Raw genomic sequence first — 24,756 nt, 5'->3', positions numbered from 1 at the left:
TTGGTAGACCAAATTGAAGGAAAAGAAGCCAACTCTCACCACTTTGGTTGCTGAGAATTCAGATTATGCAAACTTCAAAGCTGTAAACCTTCCTGCCGACAAGAGTAGTCTTCTCTGTTCTATTGGGTCAATCTCAATATCCATGAGAGTATGCAATTTAAAAAAGCCAAAGACCATTAAAGCTCTTGGTGGTGCTAGGGTTTCTCATTCCTAGTTTAGGAAAATATTGAATTTTGTCGCACAAAATCTTCAAAATTGGATATTATTAAGTTAATAATATCACCCCCAAAAAAAAAGGGGAAGCTCACGTTTGAAATAGAAAGCCAACGTTGGAAGCAAAGTGATTATTGGATATTATTTTCATAATATCATTCTCAAAAAAAAAGAAAAAGAAAAAAAAAGGGAGTACTTCAAGCTGCACCTCCTACATGCGACAAGCACGTACCTACAGTGCATCAGGAAGTGGAGGCAATTTGTAGACAAAGAAATTTTGGTGAAATAAATTCCATTGGACCAGAAAATAATTAGGGTTCGGTGGATTGAATTGTGGGCCTCATAATTCGCACATGTGGCGTATGACTCATCAAAATCGAATTAGTTGTCAAAAATTGACACGTGGTGACATCCGACAGAGTGCATCAAATGGTTCAAGATGAAGACAAAATTAAGGGAAAGAATCTTCTGTTATTGACTTTGATTTAAATCAAATATTAATCAGGTCAATCAATTGAAGATAATCTGGTTAAATTGCCAGATTATGGGAATTGATTTAAATCAAATCAAAATCCCACAAAACAGGGTTTTAAATAGGGAAAGTTATTTAGGTCAAGCATCCTACAATAGCTTATAAATAGGAGGCCTCAAGACGAAAGAGGGGTGAGAGAAAAAACCTAGCACTCAGAAGAAACAGAAAACTCTCTGCATTCTTCACCCTACTTTAGAAGAGCCACCAAGCAGAACAAATACGTGCCGGTTCCTTCACCATAGAAAAATCCCAAACACCAAACAAGCTTCATGCTATCCGTTTGATCAAGATCAAGTCTCTACGACCCTTGTATCAAACACAAATTTTCTTTAAACACTTTGGAGATCGAATAAGAGGATTCAATACAGAGATTGTAACCCTAAATGTCATAAATACAAATATTATTTTGTACACGTGTTCTTGTCTTATTTGTCACAGGAAATTCGTGTTTACACACTTGAAATTCATGTGACACAGTCACAACTCACGACTCACACAACAACCTGGTGACATGTTGGTGTTTTTGCCTGGTCAACAACCATGGCCAGCTGATTATCTGTCCCATAATTCATGCACAAGCTCTTGAGCCTACACCTCAAGGGGCCAGGAAGGTTGTGCTTGCAACAAGCGTAGCTGAAACTTCATTGTTAATGCTGACTGGTATTCATTATGTCATTGACTCTGGATTTTGCATGATAAAGTCTTATCATCCGACGGCTGTGGTGGAATCGGCGTTACTTAGTCCGATTTCAAAGGCAATGGCTGTGCAGAGGGCAGAACAAGCTGGATCTATGTGTGCCACGTTATATATTTGCTGTTATTTGAATGATTTACAGGATCAGACAGCACCAGAAGAAGTACAAAGGAGTAACAAATGACTGAAGTTGACTGAAGTTGGTAAACAGATGGCAGACGAAGTTTTCTTATCATTGTAATGAAAAACAAAAACTGGCAAATTAGGTAATTAGTTTTCATGCATCTATCTCAATTAGTCTAGTATTACTTCTCTTCTCAATGTTGGAAGAGGTCTCGTTAATCAAGTAACTAGGTTAATTAAATGTTCTGTTTTTCACTTGTGAATTGTATTTTTTTAGCTTCTATCTCTGCTTGCTAAGTACTAATGAAACTTTCCGTTATCTATTATTTTGTATTTTACTATTAATTTGTCTACACACTCAAAATACATTTATTTATTTTTTGTGGGTCTAGGCTTGTTCCTCACTCAAAATACAAATTTGGGCCTCAAGTAAACACAGAACATTGCCTAACACAAAGTCAAAAGTTGTATCAGCATGTCCACGTATCCAGAATCACAGGATTATTATAATCCCAATAGTGCTCTGTTCCTTTCTCCCCAAGAGATAAATTAATCAAAGGAACATAAACATCATTTGGCAACAAAAATGTCAACTAAACAATATAAAACAACCTTAGATTTGACAAGTTATTTCCTTTACAAGATAAACGTTTGACTGGAAGCTCAAAATTCAAACATCTTCTACAAATAACGTTAAGGGAGCTCTCACTCTCCAGCAATATCTATATATATGCTCAAGTTTTGAGTTTGTGAACCATCATTCATATCTAGCACTCAAAGAATCTCTCAGTTTTTCAAGTATGGAAGAATATGTAGTATTCTTATGTTCTCTTGCACTGGTTCTGCTGTTGTATGGTGCTGCTAGAGTTTCCTACTCCATTTGGTGGAAACCCAAATGGCTTGAGAGGCAGTTGAAGCGCCAAGGGATTAGAGGCACCCCTTACAGGCCACTCATTGGAGACATGAAGGAGTTTGTGAAGCTCGTAAAGGAAGCATGGTCTAAGCCTATGAGCCAAACTCACCAGATTGCGCCACGCGTCGACCCTTTCACCCTAACTAATATGCAGAAATATGGTAACCACCTTGTTAATTAGTTCTGCTTATGTTTTTGTCAGCTGATATTGTGTCTTTGTTCATATCTCTTAATTTCCCAATTTATTGATCACAGGGAAGATATCAATGTATTGGGTTGGGACAACACCAAGACTGATCATCATGGATACAGAGATGATGAAAGAAATCTTGTCTAACAAGCAAGGTCACTTCAATAAGCCACCCCTGAACCCTCTCATTCTCATACTGACCAAGGGACTTGCAAGTCTAGAGGGTGAGAAGTGGGCCAAACACAGAAGGATAATCAATCCTGCTTTCCACCTAGAAAGGCTGAAGGTTCTATCTATTGCCTGACATCTCTTTCTGATTTTACAGATTCAATTCTTTTTCAGACTAAGTCATTTCTTCTGTTTTTTTTTAAATTGTAGGAAATGGTACCAGTTTTTGCAGTTAGTTGTGGGGAAATGATAGAGCAGTGGAAGAGGATGGTTCCTCTTCAAGGAGCTTGGGAAATGGATATATGGCCTGAAATCCAGAAACTTAGTGCAGATGTTATTTCTCGAGCTGCATTCGGAAGCACCTATGAAGAAGGGAAGAGGGTCTTTGAGCTTCAGAAAGAGCTTCTTGTGCTAACATTTGAAGCAATGACTACCTTATACATTCCTGGTTTCAGGTGCATTTCCATTGCCTAATATTTCCCTGCATAGTATTTAATATCAGTTCTTGAGAAAATTAACATCTTAACCATTTAATACAGATTTGTTCCAACAAAAAAGAATCAAAGGAGAAAGAAATTGGCCAAAGATATCACATCAATGCTGCGAAACATAATCCAGAAGAAAATGAATGCAATAAGGGCTGGAGAATCCAGGGTTGATGACTTGCTGGGCATGCTCTTGCAGTCTAATAATCAGACGGACTTTTCAGAAACTGCAAGGAACACAAGAAGCAATGAGATGTTGACAATTGAAGAGGTGATAGAAGAGTGCAAGCAGTTCTACCTTGCTGGCCAAGAAACAACCTCAAGTTGGCTAACATGGACCATGATTGTTTTAGCCATGCACCCAGACTGGCAAGAAAAGGCAAGGCAAGAAGTCCTACAAGTTTGTGGGAAAAAAGAACCTAATTTTGAAGCTCTAAGCCACCTCAAGATTGTGAGTATTTCTCTTTGCAATCACATACAAGGGTGATTAACGCATCCTCTTTTCTCTTTACAATCACGTACATGTATAAAATTCTCTTGCAGGTAACCATGATACTTAATGAAGTTCTAAGGTTGTATCCACCGGCGATTGCTCAGTATCAACATGCTTACAAGGAAACCAAAATAGGGGACATCATTGCTCCAGCAGGAGTTGATATTACTCTGCCAACACTACTCATTCACCATGATCCGGAGCTTTGGGGTGCTGGTGCAGGGGAATTCAAACCAGAGAGATTCTCCGCAGGAGTTTTAAAGGCATCTAAGGATCAGCAAGCATTTTTTCCATTTGGCTGGGGTCCAAGGACCTGCATAGGCCAAAACTTTGCCATGATAGAAGCAAAACTTGCTTTGGCTATGGTTCTGCAGCATTTCTCATTCGAGCTCTCACCTTCTTACACTCATGCTCCTTATACTGTTACCATTCTTCAACCACAGCATGGAGCTCAAATTATGTTACACCAACTCTAGGTTGGACAAGCCTGCCATGTCTAAATTTCACTTCCAATAATGTGATATTAAAAATGTGTGCCTGTTATATTTCCCATAATGTGTTTTGTTCATAATGAAGAAGTCGAGATTTTGCGTTTGCTCATTAAGTTCAGTGTCTTCTGAAAGTGGCAACAACCGTTCAAGAGCCAATTCACCTCCCAAGGATGGTTTGTTACAATAATTTTATAAAGCAAATACATTCAACTTAGGAGAATTGACAAATGTCTCGAACAGAGAGCAGAGCATATATACTTAAATGGTAGGATATGATTTTTATTTCAATGCCATTAGACACAGACGATTAGTTGCAATAGGTTCATTTGAAATGAGTATAAAACAATCCACTGTTCTGCATATTATGGTGGCTGCTGGTGTACTGGAAAAAATTCCTAACTAGTCTTGCTATTGGAACTTGTCAACTATTTTCTCTGATAGTTTCTAACAAAGATAATTTCCCTCTCAAAGGTATATAGGGTTACCTAGGAACCAAAATTGTATTGCAAATGAGAAAAAACTATCATAAACCATCTATACTTGCTAAAATGGAGTCTACATCTGGGGTTATAATGGCCCGCTTGTTCAGCTCCCCGATAATGCCACAGCCTTTCTCTGCTTTATTAACAACCACAACATCCTGGGCGAAATCGCAATTCATTCCTGGGGAGACCTGCAACAATTCAAAAGGTAAGAAGGAAGTATAAGATTATTATACACGTGCACAAAAATATTTTTTTGAGTAATTAATTGCAACATAAAAGTTAACTGGAGTTTGTTAAAATGTGCAAAAATATAAGATTATTTCATGCATGTATAATAGCATGGACAGTTAAGTGGGGCAACAGAAGGCATTCCATTTTTCATCTTTATTATGAAATTGTACTCACATCAAAAACGCTATCTCCTATCTTCATCTTGACAGCACCACTCCTGTACACCAGCATCTTACCCATGAAGCCAGCTGGTAACTCGGACAAAGAACAAGGCTTCTGCATATTGCGTGCACCTCCTGGTGGCCCTGAGCTTTTTGTTACCTCTTGGCTATCTGCTGTAGCTGATCGTTTTATTGTAGGCATATTTGGCGGTAACTGAAGAAAGAACATACTTGTTGCTTTATTTTCCTCCTGCCAACAAATTATCAAAAGTAAATCAAAGGATTTAAGCATGTAATGTTAGAATTTCGATTGTGGGATTACTAACCAATAGCCCAAGATCATTTGCTGGTGTTGTTGAATTTTCATCATAAGTTGATTCCTCTGAACCCTCCCCAAATTCTTCCTCATTACGAATTTCTGCAAGTGGTATAGGTAGAACATTAGGTGCATTTATTTGTAACACAAGTCGAATTTCACCTTGACAGTAGATGAAACAGAAATGATCAGATGGAAAACAAAACAAAACCAAAAAAAAAAGAAGAGCGACTCAAACCACCTGTAAATGCGTATCCTATTAGGTAAAAGGCAATGACTAGACAACCTATAATGTGCCATGTTGCATCATTGATAATCCTATGCTTTTCTCAAAACATACCAGGATTTCCAGAATATGGCGGTCTCAGAGGAAGAGTTACAGGGTAATAACTGTATTGATCCTGCAACAACATCCAAAATAAAAATAACTAAAGTCATACACACGCACAGACGTTCACAGAAAAAGCAGAAAGCAGAAACCAATAATGCATAGTCAAGTTGGCTTGTACATTTTGAATCATAATGTAACCTACCCATGGTGAACTGTATTCTTTCTCCTCTTTCACGCCTGAGGCACCAGCTGCAGAAACACCATCCAAGGTGATGTACTAGAAGCATCTCATTAGCCGCTAAACAAAAAGAGTACATTGAAGGAGACCATACCATTGGTGGCTGAACTAGCGGTCCCACCCTTGGGAGCACCATATGATTTCATGGTTGTTGATGCACCACCATAACCAAATACAATTTGCGTAGGCACCACTGCAAATTTCAAAAAATAAATGACAGAGAATTCTAATCCCAACAAATTGTACGGAAATATTATCTTATTCAGAGAATACGTATCATGACATGCAAATTTCCTCTACTTAAGCCAAGTTCAACCTACTCCCACAAAATATCCACAAGATACAAATTTTATAGCATATTTTCCATTGGATCACAACTCCACTACATATTATTTTACTATTTTATTTGATTTGAACTTTATTGAGTTAATTGCAGGTGTAAGATGCCGAAATAAAAGTGAAGAATTACATATGTTGTGTTATACACTTGTTATTGAGTAAACTGAAAATGAAAAAAACAAGTGTGCATTGATATCAGGCTTATTTAAACCCGAAGAACCTTACCTTTCTTTTCAACTTTGAGCCTCGCCCTTGATGATTGTTCCTATAAGAAAAGAGCACCCAAAAAAAAAAAAAAACATACATAAACACACAAACAAAACAGAACATGAGATATGGGGATCAGAAACGAAATTGAAACCATGACATCCATATCAATGAAAAACACAGTTACATTGAAGCGTTTCAGCAATTCCTTAGCCTTTTCAGCATCAGACTCCTCCGCCCCATGGTCCACTTCGCTGTAGAGAGATTAAGAATAACAGAAGTTAAGAAACAGATTAAACCAGGAAAGGGTACAACTTTCAAGTTTAACAAAAAGTGACAAATACGTTTTGACTTCAGGCTTTGGCACTCTGCGGGGAGCTTTTGGTATGAATCTCATCTGCAGCAGAGCAAAGAAAATCAGAAGAAAACAAAAGTAAAACTATTGAAGAATTTAAAAGAAAAACAAAAGGACATTAATTCAACAAAAGCAGGGTATCAAACAAACCTTCCTGGGAGCTCGTTCTGGCTCCATTGGAGATTAAATGACAATCTGCAGGAAACAAAAAAATAAAATTACGGACAAAAAATTCATCAGCCCATGTATAACAAATGCAAAAACCAGATTTTGGTCAAGTGGGTTCGTGCCAAGGCTGTTGCTTGGCCTCTTCTATGCATAATGATGATGATGATGATGATGATGGAGGCTAACCTGTAATGAAAGAGAATGAAGCAGAGTGATGACTGTGGGAGAGGCAGAGAGGGTGGCTAACGCTAATCAAACCAAACCAAACCCCTCTCTCGCTTTCAACAAATCCAGCTTTTATAGCGCGCCGCTTAGGCCCTAAGCTGTGCTTCTGTGTGCCTTCACGTGGACGTGCGCCCCTTTATACTCGCACACCATCTTTCAGTACGTGCAAAAAGCAAAGGGTTGTCTCGGCTTTTTACTTCTTTGCTGACTCCCATGGGTTTGGAGGAAAAAAAAAAAAAAAAAAAAAACATGTGGCAAGGCCCACTTTGAGAAACTTAGGTCTGCTGCCTTATTTGTTTCTGAGTTTTTTTATTCTTTTTTCTCTTACCAAATTTGATTCTTGAATTCTATTTTTGTCATATTTTCTTTCTAAACTTGGGCAAATGCTATGCGCAACTCCTAATCTTTATTTCATTTTTGCATGTGTATGCATGTCTACCTGTTATTTCAAGATGTTTATCAAAATAGCAAATCTTTATTCTTTAAAAAATCCTTTCTGATACGTTTATACTAGTTGTCAGAGGAATAAGAACTAAGTTGTGGACATTCGCCCTCTTCAATTGGATGTGGAAAACACGAAGTAAATGGAGAAGCAGCTTTACTCGAAAGCATAAGTTAACAATGTGATGTACAAAGGGTAATGACGAAGTCTATTTTTCCATTTAAAGAACCCAACCCTTTACTTTTTTGTCTTCCATGAACAATCAAACCTGTGTACAGACCCTCGTTCCTCCCTCATTTTCTTCTATCCAAACAGAGGGAGTGTGAGTCCCAAAGAAACTGGGATTGAAGTTATCCATTCATAAAACCAGTTGACAAGTGACAAACAACAAATTCTTCTTATTCATTTCCTAGTTTCTTGCTTGCACTGCCTGCACTGTTGCAATTAGTTGAGCCATAACAGTAGCATACTGGACAGCAGTATGTTGTGAAGTATACTGGTCTGCAAGGCCATACTCAGCAAAGTTTGGTTCCATGTGCATAAAGTGCCCTGGTAATGATCTTTTTGACAAAGCCTGTTGCCATATATCCATAAAGTCTTCCATGACTTGCCTCGCTTTTTCCATCGAAGAAATGGGAAGGTACTCCACCTGTACAACACAAGCAACTTCAATTAAAAGGATCCAAGAAGATGACAGCATGAAAATATTTCCCATATTAACATCTAGCAAATATGAAATAGATGTTGGATAAAATATCAGTCGTTTTAGCAGACGAATAGTCAAGGGTACTTGGGGAAACAAGGGGAAAAAAGACCATATAAGGACCAACAATCTGAAGACTAGCAAATTCATACACTGCTAAATATTTCATAGAGCACAATCACAATCCTATGCTAAAGCACTGATCTGAAACCAAATACAATTGTATTTAAAAAAGTTTGCCTTTTCTTAGAAATTAATCAAAGTCAACAGGGAGATTCAGAAATCAATCTAAGCCAATCTATAAAGTGCATGCTGAACATAATCATCATGAAACCAACATCATATATTAACGAGAGCTTGGAATTCACATTGTTTGGCAAATAGTCCAGCCTGTATTCCAATCTTGTGAGATACTCTTATCAAGGTAGCTAAACAGGTAAACTACTTCCATCATGCATGACTATAAAGTGCTCCAAAACACATTTGGGAGATGCACACTTTTCATAGGTTAATTTTACTGTGATATAGCTCTCTCCTTTAGGCATATTAATCCCATGCTTTCGTGGTAAATAGAGTCAAAGTTAGACACCAACACACTCAAATGAAACTGAAAGGCACTTTCTCAATGGCAAACTGCCCAAAAAAAAAAATAAAAGCCTTATCAATCTCAGATATTTCAAAATGCACATCTACTTCTCCAATAGTAAACAATTTGCCAAATATAGAAATGGAAAATCCCATAAAAAAGTATTCAAATCTCCAACAAATTTCAAGCTTAGAGCACACCCGTACCTCCATAACTATTCCTCTCAAATTTTCAGAATGAGTAGGAAGAACTTTCCCCACTCTTAATTGGAAGTCCCCAAGTTGATATTGAAATCCCTACAACACCAACATAGAATCATATTAATACCATTTTCTCTGTTTGGACCTCAAATTATCAGGATATTAAACATCCTAATTAGACTAACTGAGAGAGGAAGGGGACCTCAAAATTAAGAGAGACCCTCGATTTGTAAGACTGTAATTTCTCCATAATCATCTGAATAGATGAATCAGCCTCAAGGACTATGCGCTGCAATCGGATTATAAGGTAGTACTTGTTCGGTTGCTCCGGCAGCGCAATCCCCAGAAAATCACGCGGGAAGTCCCCTGCTAAAGCCTGCTCTGATGTACATAAATGTACATATTTATCAAAATCCAACTTCATAACAATTGACAAAACCCATAATACAAAATTGAGAAAAACAAAATTGAAAACACGGAAGACGAGAAATTTACCTCGAATCATGGGTTTGTAGAAGGTGATAGTGGCTTTCCACCTGCCTTCCTTAACGCCATTGAAGCTCTCAACGCACTGCGTTACTTCGTTGATGATTTGGCTGTTTACTGTCGTCCCTGCATTGGGCTGCCAATGCAAAACCCTAAAATTGCACCCAAAAGAAAATCAAACACAAAACTTACTATACATAATACTCCGAACCTAAGAATAGGGTTTTCAATCTTTACCATTTCAGTGGCATTGTCTCAGATTCCAACGGTTCTGCTTAGGGCTCTATAGTCGCCGTGAGCCGCTGACGAAGATGAAGCCTTAGAGAGAGAGAGAGAGAGGAGAGAGAGCTGAGTAAATTGGTCTTTTTCTCTTTTTTTGGGTTTCCCAAAAGGACTAGGTTTTAGCGCGAGGTGGTTTAAAATAAAAAAAAAGATACCTATTTCTTTCGGTTGTATTTTAAAACAGAGAGCTTGGTATATTATGAGAAACACCATAAAGAAGACAGTGACTGTGTGAGCGGTTTTCGTCTTCTCACAGCACAACCTTCGAAGTTCAAACGCGAAGAAAAGTTGCGTTCTTTGCGTCTAATTGGTGGCCGTTCTCGCCCTCCGGCCAGTTCACCGAAGACGAGTTGAGAGAGATAGGCAGAGAGCTAGGGTTTCGTTTGGATAAACTGTCATTTATTTTTTTTATTTTTGGGCTTTTGGGTGATTGGGGGAATCAATGGCGTGCGTGTACATACCGGTTCAGAATTCAGAGGAGGAAGTGAGGGTGGTTCTGGATCAGCTCCCAAGGGAAGCTACTGATATCATCGACATTCTCAAAGCCGAGCAAGCCTCTCTCGATCTCTGGCTCATTATCGCGGTTCGTCTTTTGTGCATTTTAGTTTTTTTGATTTAAATGCCTTTTCTGTTAGAGGATATGCTTAATGTTTTGTTCATGGCATGATTGTTTGAGTTGCTGAACAATTACGTTTCAATTTTTACGCTAATGCAAGATAATGGTGAATTTTGTATTTATTTTTCTAATACAAAACGACGAATATGCTGTTTATTTTTTAACTGGCGGCAATGCTGCAGAGAGAGTATTTCAAACAAGGAAAACTTGAGCAGTTCCGCCAGATTTTGGAGGAAGGGTCTGGCTCTGGTAATCATTCTTTCCCAGCACTTGCAATATCCGAAATTGTTTTATTTGTTAATTTTTGTTTCGTACTTGCTATAGGTGCTTAATGTCTATCGAATTGTGTTTAAATTGTGGAGTAATGTTAGCTATTATTATTTTTTCTTGGTGCAGAGATTGATGAGTATTATGCTGATGTTCGATATGAGAGGATTGCGATCTTGAATGCTTTAGGGGCCTACTACACCTACCTCGGAAAAATTGAAACCAAACAGAGAGAAAAGGAGGAGCATTTCATTCTAGCCACACAATTTTACAACAAAGCATCTAGAATCGACATTCATGAGCCTTCTACTTGGGTTGGGAAAGGTGTGGATACCCCAGCGCCTCTTTGTGTTGTCATATATCTGACTGAAGATTTGATTACTACTTACTTAGAACTTCTGATACTTTCATGATGAGAACTGAATTGTCCAAAAACACTGGCCTTTGCTGGATTTTAGATTTAGGGTGTGTTTTTTGGATGACATTGTGTGTGATGAGACTAGCTTGGTAGTTGATCTGTAGTTTGCCATCCTAGAAACTGCTTGATGTGGCATCTTAGAGTCTTCAATAACTGGTCTTATGTTCTTGTTCATGTCGTGGTCGTGAAGTATGGAATCCAAAGAAATTTTGTGTATCCTTCTGTCTGTATGGCACATAAAGTTTCTTTGTGTTTGCAATTTATGTTCTGAAACTTGCTGGTTTTGGTCTATAATACATCTACGGCTTACTCGTACTACTATGTGTCTAAATTCTCAATGAGTGTCACAGAAGGATCTATATTGTGAGATAATGTAGGGGCAACCTTTTTGCTGCTGTTATATGATGCATCCCATGATACTTGAAATTTTATTACTTGTCTTTCAGGTCAGCTCTTATTGGCTAAAGGTGAAGTTGATCAAGCATTTTCTGCATTCAAGATTGTATTAGATGGAGACCGGGACAACGTTCCTGCCCTTTTGGGTCAGGTATATACATTGAATTTCTCTGCTTAGCAAAATAATTATGCTTCCCATTTTCAAAGATCTCATGGATAAAGATGTGATGAATATATCAGCATATGATAAGGAAAATAGAAGATGTAGTTAGTTTTTTAGTTATTGCTCTTCCTCGTCTTGGCTTTATCAGTATATCATATCTTGAACACTGTCTCTTTTACTTTCAATAATTCTTTCTAAAGCGTGTTGATTATGGGTGTAAATTTTTAACATGTGAGGTACTTGGCTAGCTGTGAATCCATGATCTATGAGCATGGCCCTGTGGCCAGAAAATTGGCAATGGTACATGGGAGGGACTATTTTAGTGTTAGATAGCAGCTAACGGAATAGAATTTAAATTAAGACTAAGGGGGAACTCATTTGAAATATAACAGAGCTGGTTGTCCCAGAGAGAGCAAGAGAGACCAAATTGGGTTGGGCTTGGTTAGTGTAGATATGCTTCTTTTGTTGTAAACACCTTGCCCCTGTTATTTGCAGGCATGCGTTGAGTTCAACCGTGGGCATTACTCAGATTCATTGGAGCTGTACAAGGTTTGTATTTTTCATCCCACTGTTTGCTAATGGGAAGAACACAAGAATGTATATGGTCTGAACCTCTAGAATTGGTTATTTGTATTTGAATTGGTTGGGGTTATGGGTAGCCCTCTGCAGTGTAGAAATTTGGTAATTTTGTGAAGATATTTCTTTTACGAACGCTAATTGTTGATTTAACTTGTCTTTTGTGAAATTTGATAAAGAGGGCCCTGCAAGTACATCCCGATTGTCCTGCGGCTGTAAGACTTGGCATAGGTCTTTGTCGTTACAAAATGGGTCAATTTGAAAAAGCTCGGCAGGCCTTTCAACGGGTTTTACAGGCAAGTGATATCAGCGAATGAATGATGCATTAATATAAGGTGAAGGTGTTAAATGCCACAGTTTCTAACAAAATGAATTTATACTTGCAGCTAGATCCAGAAAATGTTGAGGCTCTTGTTGCACTTGCGATTATGGATTTGCATGCAAATACAGGTACAACCATACAAGTCAGCATTTCTATATGTTGCACTTGTGTTTAGTTTGATAGTTACTATTTGTTCATACTTCTCTCTTTCGAGCAGTCTAATATTCAGGATATATTGTACTTGACAGCTGCTGGAATAAGGAGAGGAATGGAAAAAATGCAGAGAGCTTTTGAGATATACCCTTATTGCGCAATGGCCTTGAATTATTTGGCAAACCATTTTTTCTACACTGGTCAGCACTTTCTAGTTGAGCAACTAACTGAAACTGCACTTGCTGTCACCAACCATGGACCGACAAAGTCACATTCCTACTACAATTTGGCACGATCTTACCATAGCAAGGTTAGTAAAAGATTATGCATGATATTATTATTATTTTGTTTATGAAGAGGTCATGCTTTTCTTGTTATCATTAAGGGGTTCTTTACATTTTCTGTATGGTGTTAATTGGAACTTTTGAGGCGGAGGAAGTTGTGTTCTGTACAATCACATGCTTTCTGGCGACTTCTGTGTGCGTGTGTTTAAATGTGGTTGATCATCCATTAGTGATTTATCTTAGGTAGCATTTAGCTCCACATGCTACTCGACCATCTATTGTGGTTCCTAGCTAAACAAATGCATAAGGTGGCCCTATAATGAAATTGTCATCAATACTGTTACTAACTTACTGCTGGCAACGAACACTTTCAAATAAGTGAAGATAAATTATTAACAAGTCTTGTGGCCTCATTTGATTTGATGACATCAAGTTTATACATTTAAGTCATGCATACATTGGATCACAAATGTTACAAACGTTTATTTTCACTGGATTTCAGGGGGACTATGATAAGGCTGGAGTGTACTACATGGCGTCTGTCAAGGAAATCAGTAAACCCCTTGAGTTCGTATTTCCTTATTATGGTCAGTTACCATCAATCATTACAATCTTCTGTGCTTATACTTTGCCTGAGTATGATGTTTTGGCATAGTATTAGTGATGTTTTGGCATAGTATTAGTAATGATTGTAATGTAATATATCTTCTGCAAGACTTTAACATAATTTCTGTTTTTAAGTCCACATCTTTTGTTTTCATTGTTTTCCTTGGCATGCATACTTCAACTAGGCCTGTTAATAAGACATTTTTCAATTGTATGCCGAAATCTGCATGGAGAAGCAGGTTTATATTCATGTAATATTGTTTGCATTCACCTAGTTCTGTGCATAATTTTTGGGCTCATGGTGACAGGTTTGGGACAAGTACAACTGAAGATGGGAGATCTTAGAAGTGCACTATCAAACTTTGAAAAGGTTTTGGAGGTGTACCCTGATAATTGTGACGCGTTGAAAGTGAGTTGAAACGTGAAATGAAAGTATGTTGGCATCAATGATATATTTTTTCTGTTAGTTTGATTTACTTTGCTAATTTCCCTTTTCTCTAGGTCCTTGGGCACATATATTTTCAGCTTGGACAGACTGAGAAGGCCTTGGAATTCATGAGGAAGGCTACAAAAATTGACCCATGTGATTCCCAGGTTATCAATCCTCTTTATTATTCTTTGATGAGTTGTGTCCTTGTGAATTTTTTCCCCAGTGAGAATTGGTTTGTGTGAATTTGCTAACATAACCTATGCCCACAGTCCACGTGTCTGATATTTTCTTTCCTGTTTATTGGTGTGGCACTCTTACATTAGTGTCTCCGTTATTAGAGGTTTGCTATGCCAATTGGTTAGGGGTTCTCCTTGTATATACTTTTTTCATCATTGTTTGCCTTTGTTGCTCTTCAGTCTTCACAAAGAAACACAGTAATAGTGTTGATAATGATGGTACATGTTTAGTATAATGCTCACTGGAACCCTTGTGTGCAGCTGTATCCTCATGGGTTATCTAGCAACTGGCTGATTCTCACGTCCTGTGCCCATACTAAAACAGGATGCTTCTGTACATAGCCAAGATGATAATAGTTGTTTTTGGATGAATAGAGTTGAGGTGTTATGTGGTCATTTTGAAGATGCATCTTGAAATTTTAGTATGTATGGCGAGCCATATCCTAGCTCAAACTTTTATTTTAATTTTTTCTATCGGACTGCAATGCAGGCATTTCTTGACCTAGGAGAACTGTTGATTTCATCTGATGGTGGAGCGGCTCTGGATTGCCTAAAAACGGTATGGATTTCTTGTTATTCTGTCCTAAATAGCAAGAATGATCATCCTTATATTAAATGGAGCTCTTTTTCTCCTTCATTGTTGGAATCTGGTAATTTCCTTTGAAGGTTTATTAAGCTGTCAATTATTACTTCAGGCACGTAATCTTTTGAAAAAGGAAGGTGAAGAAGTACCAATTGAAGTTCTTAACAATCTTGGGGTTCTTCATTTTGAGAGGGGTGAATTTGAGGTTTGTGCAGTTCTCCAAGGATATCTTTGATGCAATTAAAATTGTCTGTGTGGCAGATGCTAAGTATCAGCATCTACATTTTGCACTTTCATAAAATGTTGTGTAGGTTTGAGTAGTTTTAAGATTGCTTCTTTTGTTTTCTTCCCGGATAATTGTAATTGCTACACCAAGCAAACGTAGCTTGATATCTTTGTATATTCTTCTGTCTGTCAGCTTGCTCAGCAAACTTTCAGGGAGGCACTAGGTGATGGAATATGGCTTGCCTTCATCGATGGTAAAGAAAAACCCCCATCTATTGATGCTAATGCATCTATTTCACAATACAAGGACGTGCATATATTTCATCAACTTGAGAAAGAGGGGCACTTAGTCGAGTTACCCTGGAATAAAGTCACAACACTATTTAACCTGGCCAGATTACTCGAGCAGTTGCATAACATTGAAACTGCAAGTATATTGTACCGTCTCATTTTGTTTAAGGTACATCTTTTCTATTTGTGCACGTGCATGAATATGCTTGTTTTATGTTGTAATAGCACTGGAGGAAAATTGTTTTACATGATTATATTCTTACACCCATCTGGTTGCTCCAGTTAAAGTATAAAACTTGGTATAAAAAAAAATGTTACTTTTTGTCATTGGTGATGTGAACTTAAATTAGATTTTAGACCATCTCAAAGAGAAGAATTTCCATGCAGATGCTGAATTAATTGGGCATTATGAGCATAGAACCTGGTCTTCAATTCTAAGTAATTGGGCATTTGGCACTTAGAAAAGACCACGATGCATCTCTTACTTCATGGTGCTAGTAATGGAATTTTTCATGCTTAAACAAAAAACCAAGGTTACCACAAAGTACTGATAAATAAATAAAGAAAAACACCTGCGGGAGCTGACCTTTTGATGTATCATGGTTCAATTTTTTTTCTTTCTTGGGTTGGTTTGTTTAAACTCTGTTCTTCTTTGCAGTATCCAGACTATGTAGATGCTTATCTGAGACTGGCTGCCCTTGCGAAAGCTCGAAATAATTTTCAACTAAGCATTGAACTGGTTGTTATTATACCTTTAACTCCCTTTGTCCTAATACTCTCCCTCTATCTCTCTCACACACACACATGCATGCGCACATTGTTCCAACATTGACTTGTTCTTTCTACAGGTTAATGATGCTCTGAAGGTGAATAACAAGTGCCCAAATGCACTATTAATGCTTGGTGACTTGGAATTGAAAAATGATGACTGGGTTAAGGCAAAAGAAACCTTTCGGGCTGCTAGTGAAGCAACCGAGGGGAAGGATTCCTATGCCACTCTTTCTCTGGTGTGTATTGTTTTAGTGTGCATGCTTCTCTCAATTCCTTTTAGATATATAATGCATATATGATGACTTTTGGTGTTCTGTAAAGTTTGTAAAGAAAACTTTTTAAAATTTATTTCATAATTGCATCTTCTATGCGTCAATGGGAAACACATTTGCCATTGTAGTTGTTACTTTAGTATTCTTTACATCTCATACACTTTTTTGTTGCTCTCAAGGGCAACTGGAACTACTTTGCGGCAATTCGCAATGAGAAAAGAGCTCCTAAGTTGGAAGCTACGCATTTAGAAAAAGCGAAAGAACTCTACACTAAAGTATGTTTTTTGTCTCTCTCTCTCTCTCCTTTTTGTTATTTGTGACATGTTTGATTAATTATTTCTATCAGCTCTATGGCTTGAATATAAATGCACATTATTATTTTATCATTGGGGTGATTTTAGGTGTGGTCTGTGAACCATTTTTGTTAGTTGACATTCCTAAAATCTTTCAATTTGTATTTTGTACTATTTGAATCTAGAGTTTGTCAACCATGGTAACAGAAAACCTGATATTTCATTTCTTTTCGGTTACAAATCTAATATTCGTTTTCTCATGCTTATAGGTCCTAGCCCAACATTCTGCTAATTTGTATGCTGCCAATGGTGCTGGAGTGGTCTTTGCAGAGAAGGGTCACTTTGATGTTTCAAAAGACATTTTTACACAGGTGAGTTGTATGATCCATCTCTCGATATCTATATACAGTACCTCATTTTTGTACATGAATGGTTTACTGTTTTCATTTATACTATTGTAGGTTCAAGAAGCTGCCAGTGGGAACATTTTTGTTCAGATGCCCGATGTGTGGATAAACTTGGCACATGTTTATTTTGCTCAAGGCAATTTTGCATTGGCTGTGAAAATGGTGAATTCATCTCATCTCTATTCTATGCTTCTTCTCTTTTTGCCAGATTCTTTTGATGGCGTATACATGTGCTGATGACTCTTGTTGTCTTGCAGTACCAAAATTGCTTGAGAAAGTTCTTTAATAACACAGACTCTCAGATTCTACTCTATTTGGCTCGTACCCACTATGAAGCTGAGCAGTGGCAAGACTGCAAAAAGAACTTACTGCGAGCCATTCATCTGGCACCTTCAAATTACACGCTGAGGTTTGATGCAGGTGTTGTAATGCAAAAGTTCTCAGCTTCAACCTTACAAAAGCCAAAGAAATCTGTTGATGAGGTTTGATGGAAACCTTCTCAAAATTTCTTGCCTTACATTTGTTGTCACACTAAAAGCTTTTTGTGTGGTTCAATGTGGCTCAACCTTGGATATCATGATGTAGGATAAGAAGCAGGAAGAAGGATGGCTAGGAGATAATAGAATTTGATCATTTAGATTTGTCTTAGATTGATTTTTGCATATATGAGAACACATTTTATGTAGGGTTTTTAAAAACATTTTATGTAGGGTTTTTTTTATAAATAATTTTTTTTTTTTTTAAACACTAAATAATAATAACAACAACAACAACAACAACAAAATCAACAATACCACCACCAATACTTTATCTGGTTTTCATTTTTATCTCATAGTCAGTCATACCTGTATTCATGTTTTTACCCTATTATGATTTATCTTGTTTTAGAGAAATTGTCAACCCTGAATTAAGAATTTTGCGAGAGAAATTGCCAACCCATGATTAAGAAATTTGTGGTTGTCACGTTGCACAACTGTTCTTACAGCTTGTAGTATTATTGGACATCCCTTCCTGATACGCGGTGGCTGTTGAATGTAGTGTCTTTGTGATTATATGTAATGCTAATTCTTTGGAATTTGATTGGCCTGTATATTTATTGAATGCATGTTTAATTTGTGATTTCATTCTCTCTCTCTCTCTCTCTCTCTCTCTCTCTCTCTCTCTCTCTCTCTCTCTCTCTCATGAGCACATAAATTTCTGTTTGTATCAATGTTTTAGGTGCGGTCAACAGTTGCAGAGCTAGAAAATGCTGTTCGCTTATTTAGACAGTTGTCTGCTGCTTCCAGCCTTCACTTTCATGGGTTTGATGAGAAAAAAATTGACACCCATGTTGAGTATTGTAGTCACTTGCTTGAGGCTGCGAGAGTTCACTTCAAAGTAGCTGAGCATGAGGAGCAGAAGATTCGGCACAAACAAGAAGTTGCTCGTCAGATGGCATTGGCTGAGGAAGCCCGTCGTAAGGCTGAAGAACAGAGGAAATTTCAGGTTTGGTATTTGAAAGTTGCTTCATTCTGTGTACGACAATGGTTAATGGATTAATACTTTTGTATGAGTTCACATCATACGTTTATTGATGCTTTTGTATAACAGTTGGAGAGAAGATTGCAAGAGGACGAACTGAAGCGAGTGAGACAACAGGAGGAACAGTTTGAGCGCGTCAAGGTAAAGATTGATAATTGAGTTGTCTATACTGATACTTCCTTCTTGGTAGCCTCTATTTGGAATGTGGCAGTTCTCTTTCAAGTCTTATATTACCAAGCTCGACTGTGAGCACCAGATCAAAGATTAGTTAGCTTGTATTATGAAAATCATCAAAGAACTATATCTTCGAATAATTCTGCTGTTCTAGAGAGATCTGTACAGATCTGAGAATGCTAATGTAGTATCCAAACAGGCCATTCTCATAGAAAATAGATGGATGCTGAAGAATACAGGAAGTGGATAGCTTTTATTTATTTATTTTACATCTAAACTTGGTTGAAGAATTTCATGTTTCTAATTGCCCCAAACTTTTTGCATCTTCAGGAGCAATGGAAGAGCAGTACACCTGGTTCTAAGCGAAGGGAAAGATCAGAAATGGATGATGAGGAGGGCGGGAATAGTGAAAAGAGAAGGAGAAAAGGTGGAAAAAGGAGAAAGAAGGACAAATACTCAAGGTCGCGTTACGACACATTGGAAGCAGAAGCTGATATGATGGAAGATCAGGAAGAACTGGAAGATGAAGATGCCAACACGAATTACAGGGAGCCTACTGGTCAGATGAATGAGCAGGATGATGAAGAGAATGTTCAAGATCCTCTTGCAGCAGCTGGGCTTGAAGATTCTGATGCCGAGGATGAGGTGGTAAATTTTATACATTCTCATGTCTGAGTTCTAACCTGCTGAAAATTTCTTGCTGAAATAAATGCATTGAGAGACTAAATGTTTCACTTCCTGCTGGCTGTAACATATTCATCTTATGTTCTAGGCTGCACCTTCAACAACCACAGTTCGACGAAGGCGGGCATGGTCAGAATCTGATGATGATGAGCAACAAGAGAGGCAGCCGGGGTCGAGTCCTGTAAGAGAAAATTCTGCAGAGTTACGGAGTGATGGAGAAGGCAGAGAAGGCAGAGAAGGCGGTGATAAAGTGAATGGTGAGGCCGCTCTTGATGATGATGATTAAGATCCATCATCTTGAGCTCTACGGAATCAGGAGTAAATATGTCTTGCAATTTTGAACAAATAATATATTTATATGAAGGCATGAGTTATTCACTGAGGATCACTGCATTGTTTATAGTTTCTGTTTGTGATCCCAGAGTTCTGAGAATTCTTTTCATGTATTCTGTAACTTTAAAAATTAAAAATAAAAAATAAAAAATTCTAATAGAAGCATAATTTCCTCATTTCTAGTGCTTGCCCCCCCTCATCTCATATGCATATGAATGTAAGATTTTGAGTGTTTTATTCTATACTTCGAAAACCTGGGCATGTCCGAATACATGTGCACCACCCTAGTGATTAGATGATCATATTTCTGGAGGGCATCTCATTGCAATTGACAGTCGTAGATAGATAGATGCATGGAGGTTGAACCATAGGATCACCACATACGTCTGAGATGTGGCTATAAGCAAGAGTCTCAACATTTGCAGATGTTTGAGTTGAAAATCTTAGTTACATCTAAAAGTTTTCCTTTCAAGATTTCTCCTTGAGTTGAAATGACAGTGCATAAGATGAAGCTTCTCCACTTTGTTCTTTTCGAAACTGTGAGGTGTTAGACTTGAGAGTGCACATCAAGTTATCTGCCAACTGATATGAGTGTAGAAGTCTTTTTAAGTCTGCAAAGATGGTGAAATCTGCAGACTCTTCTTTCCTCTTTCTGGTCCAATCCAAGTATCCAACCACAGACCCACTCACCCAACAAAGGCTTCAGAACAATTCAGATTAGATTAGTGTTGCTGTTTCTGCTAAAGCTTTGCTGCCTCTCCCTTCTGCCTATTTTGGCTGCCTCATTTCTATATGACTAGACAACTTTCACGCCCATACACTCTCTTTCTTGTGGAGTGGGATCACGACTGTTTCAGCAGTTTCAACTTTTAAGAACCCAGTTTGCTTTAGTTCCAATAACATCAGAATATTTAATTTATGGGTCTCTTTCCACCTTTTTCCCTTTTAAGTTGATTTTCAAGATTTTCCCAAGAAAACAATAATTAAAAAAAACATATATTGCTACATCTGATTACATAGGAAATTACTTTCCTCCTTACTATGTAAATAGGAGCTCCTATATTTGTGCCAATAGCAGTGTGACATGTGTGCAAGAGCTTTTTTCTGTATTTTTAAGGAATTATTTTTGCGTATGTATCAAACTCTAATCCGCAAGGAATAATATATTTTTACAGAAAATGAGGCAAGCAGTATATGTTACATATATATAAGACTGCAATGGGGTTATTACCAAAGAGTGAGTGCCAAAAAAAAAAAAACAACAAAAAATATATTGTAGATTCATTTATTAGGCTTAACATGCTTGAGGATCCAACATAAATGTCCTATTTAATATATGGGTTGAAGAATTGGCAGCTAGCTCTTTTGTAGATATTGGGTGAATAAAACATTAAAACTTGCATGATCTAAGATTTGAAGCAGCAGATTGGTTGGCATCTTTTCAAAGAAAACATGCGTGCGCCAATTTATGTTTGGTGCCTCAGCTCTGTAAACGGATACTTATACAATTTTAAACACAGATTTATATCTGCATCTGCTACTGTCACTGCTTACTGCACGTGCATCTAATACCACTCTCTCTTTCTTTTCCTTTTTCTTAAATTTGTTTTTTTCTTCTTCTTTTCTCTGGTTTCTTTTACTGTATATATATATATATATATATATATATATATATATATATATATACAAAGTAAGTTGTTTTAACAGGGACCAAGAAAGAAGGGAAAAGCCATTTGATGAAGAGTCGTTTTCCCAGTATAGTGGCTGGTGGATATATTTATAAGGTGATCAATGCTTGCCCTGGTTTGAAGATTACAACTTACAAGAATGGTTTACTCTTTGCCAACATAACCTGGTGTAAGCTCAGATTCAGAACTGACAAAATATTTAGCAAATCCTGGGTCCATTGGGTCCCCTCAATTATGATTTCAAACAAACAAAACATCAAAATGGTAGCCTAAAAATAAAACAGGTTTGGCTGACTCATTTGGAACCTCTTATATGGAGTAGAGTAGGACATGAAACCAAGATGGCCAGAGACATAGGATCCTTCATTTAAAACACAATAATCTGATTCAACCACATTCAGCTAATAAAATAAAAGAAAATAGTCAATTTGTAATTAGACCTTACACACAAACACCCAAACACCAAAATTAAAGTGACGCACCAGGTAAGTACAGTTTTGGCCTTTGATTCAGAAACCAGTACTGGAGAGAGAGACTCAGTCATCTGCAAAACCAAACAAAATGAACTTAATAGACGAAGATCACAACTGGGTCTGAACAATCAAGAACAGTATAGCTAATTAATCAAAACAAATGAATATTAATTGACAAACTGAAAATAAACAGTGTAAGTACCATTATGATTTCTTGTGCTGAAGATGGGGAAGTCATGAGTGGAGATTGAGAGCCTGGTGTTTGAAACTGATCCACTGTTTGATGATTTATCATCCAAGTCAAGCCATGAATCTTTGTCTTTCAGGGGCCACTCATCAAAGAAGCGATGAATGGTTTTCTGGGTTCCTTCATTTCTGTCCATTTTCATGTCACTACCCAAAGCATAGTAATTCTGCTGTTTAGGAGTGATATTGCTCTGAAGCTGCAAGTGAGAGTGTTCACTCTGTAAAGCAGAGCAGCTTCTCTGTTTTGAAGATGAAGAAGTGCAAGTACTCATTGTAAGTGGTGTGAACTGCCAAGAGTCATCCATAGATGAAGAGCCAGAGAAGTCTCTCACAGACCCCGAAGGTTCTGAGAAGAATGCATGCTCATCCACCTCCTCCTTCAGCCCATAAACATACCTATTTCTTCTCCCAGAATGACAAAAAACAAAACAAAATTTTAACCACGAACAGGTTAAATAATCAAAGAAATAACATAAAACACATTGAAAAAAAGTACCATAACTTTATGAGTTGTTTCTAGACAAACCTGTATTCTGAGCTGGCTTGGGGATAAGAACCAGAGTCCAGAAGCAAGGAAGTATTTCTTTCTTGATGTGACAAACCAAATCCAGGAGGCCTTGAAGAAGATGTGTGATGATAGAGGAAAGGGTGATGATCAAGATTGGTATTGTAACTAGAGTGGTTGAGCTGAGTGTGGTGGGAGTCAGAGGACAGTGATGAGAGTGATGAAGAAAGGGAATGGAAGGTTGCGGTTGATGTAGAAGGGGGGTTGTTCTTGGAGGTGATTGATGAGATGGTTGTTGGTGTTGATGATGATGATGGGTTTGAGTTTGTTGTAATTGGTGTTTTGAAAACTTCCACAGGCTTTCTTGAACGGTTTTTGCCTCTGTGCATGTGTCTCTCACAGTATTTTGAATCAGCAAATGCCTCTTTTGAGCATCTCCATTTCTTCCCATCTGTTCTTCTGCACCTTCCTGGCTCTGGGTCTACTTTCCTCCCCAAACCCATCTGGAAACAGCTCCATCCAACTGCAAAATCCACACAAACATAACAAGGAACCTTCTTGTAAGCAACACCCAAAATATTATTCATTCAAAAAGCTCTAAAGTTCCATTCTTAGAGCGCACACACACGAGAGAGAGAGAGAGAGAGAGAGAGAGAGAGAGAGAAGGGAGAGAGAGAGAGAGAGAAGGGGGGGAAGGGGGGTGTTGTACTAGTTGGCTTACTATGCGGAGGGTGGTGTGAGAAGAGCTTTGAAGGCAGAGGAGAGTCCAAGCAGCTTCTTTTGATGGAGAAGAGGAGATCAGGTGGGATGGAGATGCCTGAAACCATGTACTTGTAGATAAGAGCTTGGTGCTCAAGCTCTTGCCACTGAGACGGTGTAAAAGGAAACCTGGTTCTCCCACTCATTACTATTATTGAAGAGGCAGGGAAATTCCAAATCAGAAAGAAAGAGCAAGCAAATTTCCTCCAAAGAACAAATTGGAAAAAAAAATATGAAACCAAAAACTTGGTTGTCTCAGACTTCACAGAGCAGTGAAAGAGAGAAAAGATGAGAGAAACAGGATGGGGTTGGGCTGCACTTGCATGATTCAATTTCAATATTATTAGTAAAGGGAGAGGGAGGGCGTTTGAGTTTGAGAGTAGAGCAGAGCAGAGCAGAGAGAGTAGAGTAGGTATATTTATTTCAGGGACCATTTAGCTGCAGAATCTTCTGTACATGGATAAAACTAATGGTTCTGATTACAGTGCTGCATGCCATTGCCACCTCCTCTTTCTCTCTCACTCACTCACTCTCTCTCTCTCTCTCTCTCTCTGTCTCTCCCCTCTGTGCTCATATTATGACTGCACCTCTGTTGCTTCTGGTTCTGCAGCTAAGCTTCTGCCTCTGTGGCAGCTCTTGTCTCTGACAACTCTACAGAAATCCATAAACTAAAGGGAAGTGAATAAAGAAGTTGTAAATGTTTAAAAAAAATTGAAAAACAAAAACAAAAAGGAAAAAAGATTATTTAATTATTCAGTGTTATTATGTCTCTGTCTGAGAGACTATAGAGTTGGTATCTGAAGCTAATGCCTGTGTGAGCAGAAGATTGTACGGCTTGAGCTTTTACTGCTACTAACTCTTTTACTTTTTCTGTTCCTTTACCTCAGACCCCAGTACCCCCCACTTACACTCTGGCCTTTTTTTCAATTTCGGAAATTTAGAAAACCAGTGATTCAGAGCAGGACCGCTTTTGGGTTCTGATCAAATACAGCAACCCTCACTTTACT

General features: G+C 37.9%; 5 protein-coding genes across 11 annotated transcripts; 2 read left to right on the top strand and 3 right to left on the bottom strand.

Moving 5' to 3' along the window:
* Positions 1-2,362: 2,362 nt before the first annotated feature.
* Positions 2,363-4,287, top strand: LOC117636027 (cytochrome P450 72A15-like). Its single transcript, XM_034370453.1, has 5 exons — positions 2,363-2,636; positions 2,731-2,951; positions 3,044-3,288; positions 3,373-3,769; positions 3,862-4,287. The coding sequence occupies exons 1-5, from the start codon at positions 2,363-2,365 to the stop codon at positions 4,285-4,287; spliced, it is 1,563 nt and encodes a 520-aa protein (XP_034226344.1).
* Positions 4,288-4,555: 268 nt separating this feature from the next.
* Positions 4,556-7,549, bottom strand: LOC117635006. The gene is made up of 11 exons (XM_034369324.1): positions 7,320-7,549; positions 7,116-7,160; positions 6,955-7,007; positions 6,798-6,864; positions 6,629-6,668; positions 6,159-6,257; positions 6,029-6,075; positions 5,836-5,896; positions 5,506-5,597; positions 5,193-5,429; positions 4,556-4,975 (listed from the first exon to the last, which is right to left on the bottom strand). The coding sequence occupies exons 2-11, from the start codon at positions 7,140-7,142 to the stop codon at positions 4,826-4,828; spliced, it is 873 nt and encodes a 290-aa protein (XP_034225215.1). The 5' UTR covers positions 7,143-7,160; positions 7,320-7,549; the 3' UTR covers positions 4,556-4,825.
* A 387-nt stretch (positions 7,550-7,936) lies between these two features.
* On the bottom strand, positions 7,937-10,159 carry LOC117633839 (mediator of RNA polymerase II transcription subunit 20a). Of its 2 annotated transcripts, XM_034367647.1 has the most exons (5): positions 10,013-10,159; positions 9,785-9,927; positions 9,492-9,670; positions 9,296-9,385; positions 7,937-8,449 (listed from the first exon to the last, which is right to left on the bottom strand). In XM_034367647.1, the coding sequence occupies exons 1-5, from the start codon at positions 10,024-10,026 to the stop codon at positions 8,210-8,212; spliced, it is 666 nt and encodes a 221-aa protein (XP_034223538.1). In that variant the 5' UTR covers positions 10,027-10,159; the 3' UTR covers positions 7,937-8,209. The 2 variants fall into 2 exon arrangements, with proteins under 2 accessions (XP_034223538.1, XP_034223539.1); XM_034367648.1 differs by lacking the exons at positions 9,296-9,385; positions 9,492-9,670; positions 10,013-10,159 and having other exon boundaries at positions 9,785-9,896.
* Positions 10,160-10,175: 16 nt separating this feature from the next.
* LOC117633837 (protein CTR9 homolog) lies at positions 10,176-20,254 on the top strand. Of its 5 annotated transcripts, none has more exons than XM_034367643.1 (24): positions 10,176-10,640; positions 10,856-10,922; positions 11,070-11,264; positions 11,805-11,905; positions 12,413-12,466; positions 12,673-12,789; positions 12,880-12,943; positions 13,064-13,278; positions 13,755-13,839; positions 14,167-14,267; positions 14,360-14,452; positions 15,015-15,083; positions 15,220-15,312; positions 15,526-15,792; positions 16,282-16,362; positions 16,472-16,630; positions 16,846-16,941; positions 17,229-17,330; positions 17,421-17,528; positions 17,624-17,848; positions 18,585-18,851; positions 18,957-19,028; positions 19,392-19,706; positions 19,834-20,254. In XM_034367643.1, exons 1-24 carry the CDS (start codon positions 10,500-10,502, stop codon positions 20,029-20,031), a joined length of 3,285 nt encoding a protein of 1,094 aa, XP_034223534.1. In that variant the 5' UTR covers positions 10,176-10,499; the 3' UTR covers positions 20,032-20,254. The 5 variants fall into 5 exon arrangements, with proteins under 5 accessions (XP_034223534.1, XP_034223533.1, XP_034223536.1 ...); XM_034367642.1 differs by having other exon boundaries at positions 10,228-10,640; positions 19,392-19,709; XM_034367645.1 differs by lacking the exon at positions 16,846-16,941 and having other exon boundaries at positions 10,228-10,640; positions 19,392-19,709.
* A 1,710-nt stretch (positions 20,255-21,964) lies between these two features.
* Positions 21,965-24,407, bottom strand: LOC117636082 (growth-regulating factor 5-like). 2 transcript variants are annotated; one of them, XM_034370531.1, is made up of 4 exons: positions 23,712-24,407; positions 23,012-23,513; positions 22,442-22,887; positions 21,965-22,310 (listed from the first exon to the last, which is right to left on the bottom strand). In XM_034370531.1, exons 1-4 carry the CDS (start codon positions 24,181-24,183, stop codon positions 22,303-22,305), a joined length of 1,428 nt encoding a protein of 475 aa, XP_034226422.1. In that variant the 5' UTR covers positions 24,184-24,407; the 3' UTR covers positions 21,965-22,302. The 2 variants fall into 2 exon arrangements, with proteins under 2 accessions (XP_034226422.1, XP_034226423.1); XM_034370532.1 differs by having other exon boundaries at positions 22,442-22,881; positions 23,712-24,404.
* Positions 24,408-24,756: the final 349 nt, after the last annotated feature.

This window comes from Prunus dulcis, chromosome 7 (genome assembly GCF_902201215.1).
Source record: "Prunus dulcis chromosome 7, ALMONDv2, whole genome shotgun sequence".
NCBI classification, from domain to species: Eukaryota; Viridiplantae; Streptophyta; class Magnoliopsida; order Rosales; family Rosaceae; genus Prunus; species Prunus dulcis.
Note: the sequence above shows the minus strand (reverse complement) of the source record. Positions and strands in the feature narration are given on the sequence as shown.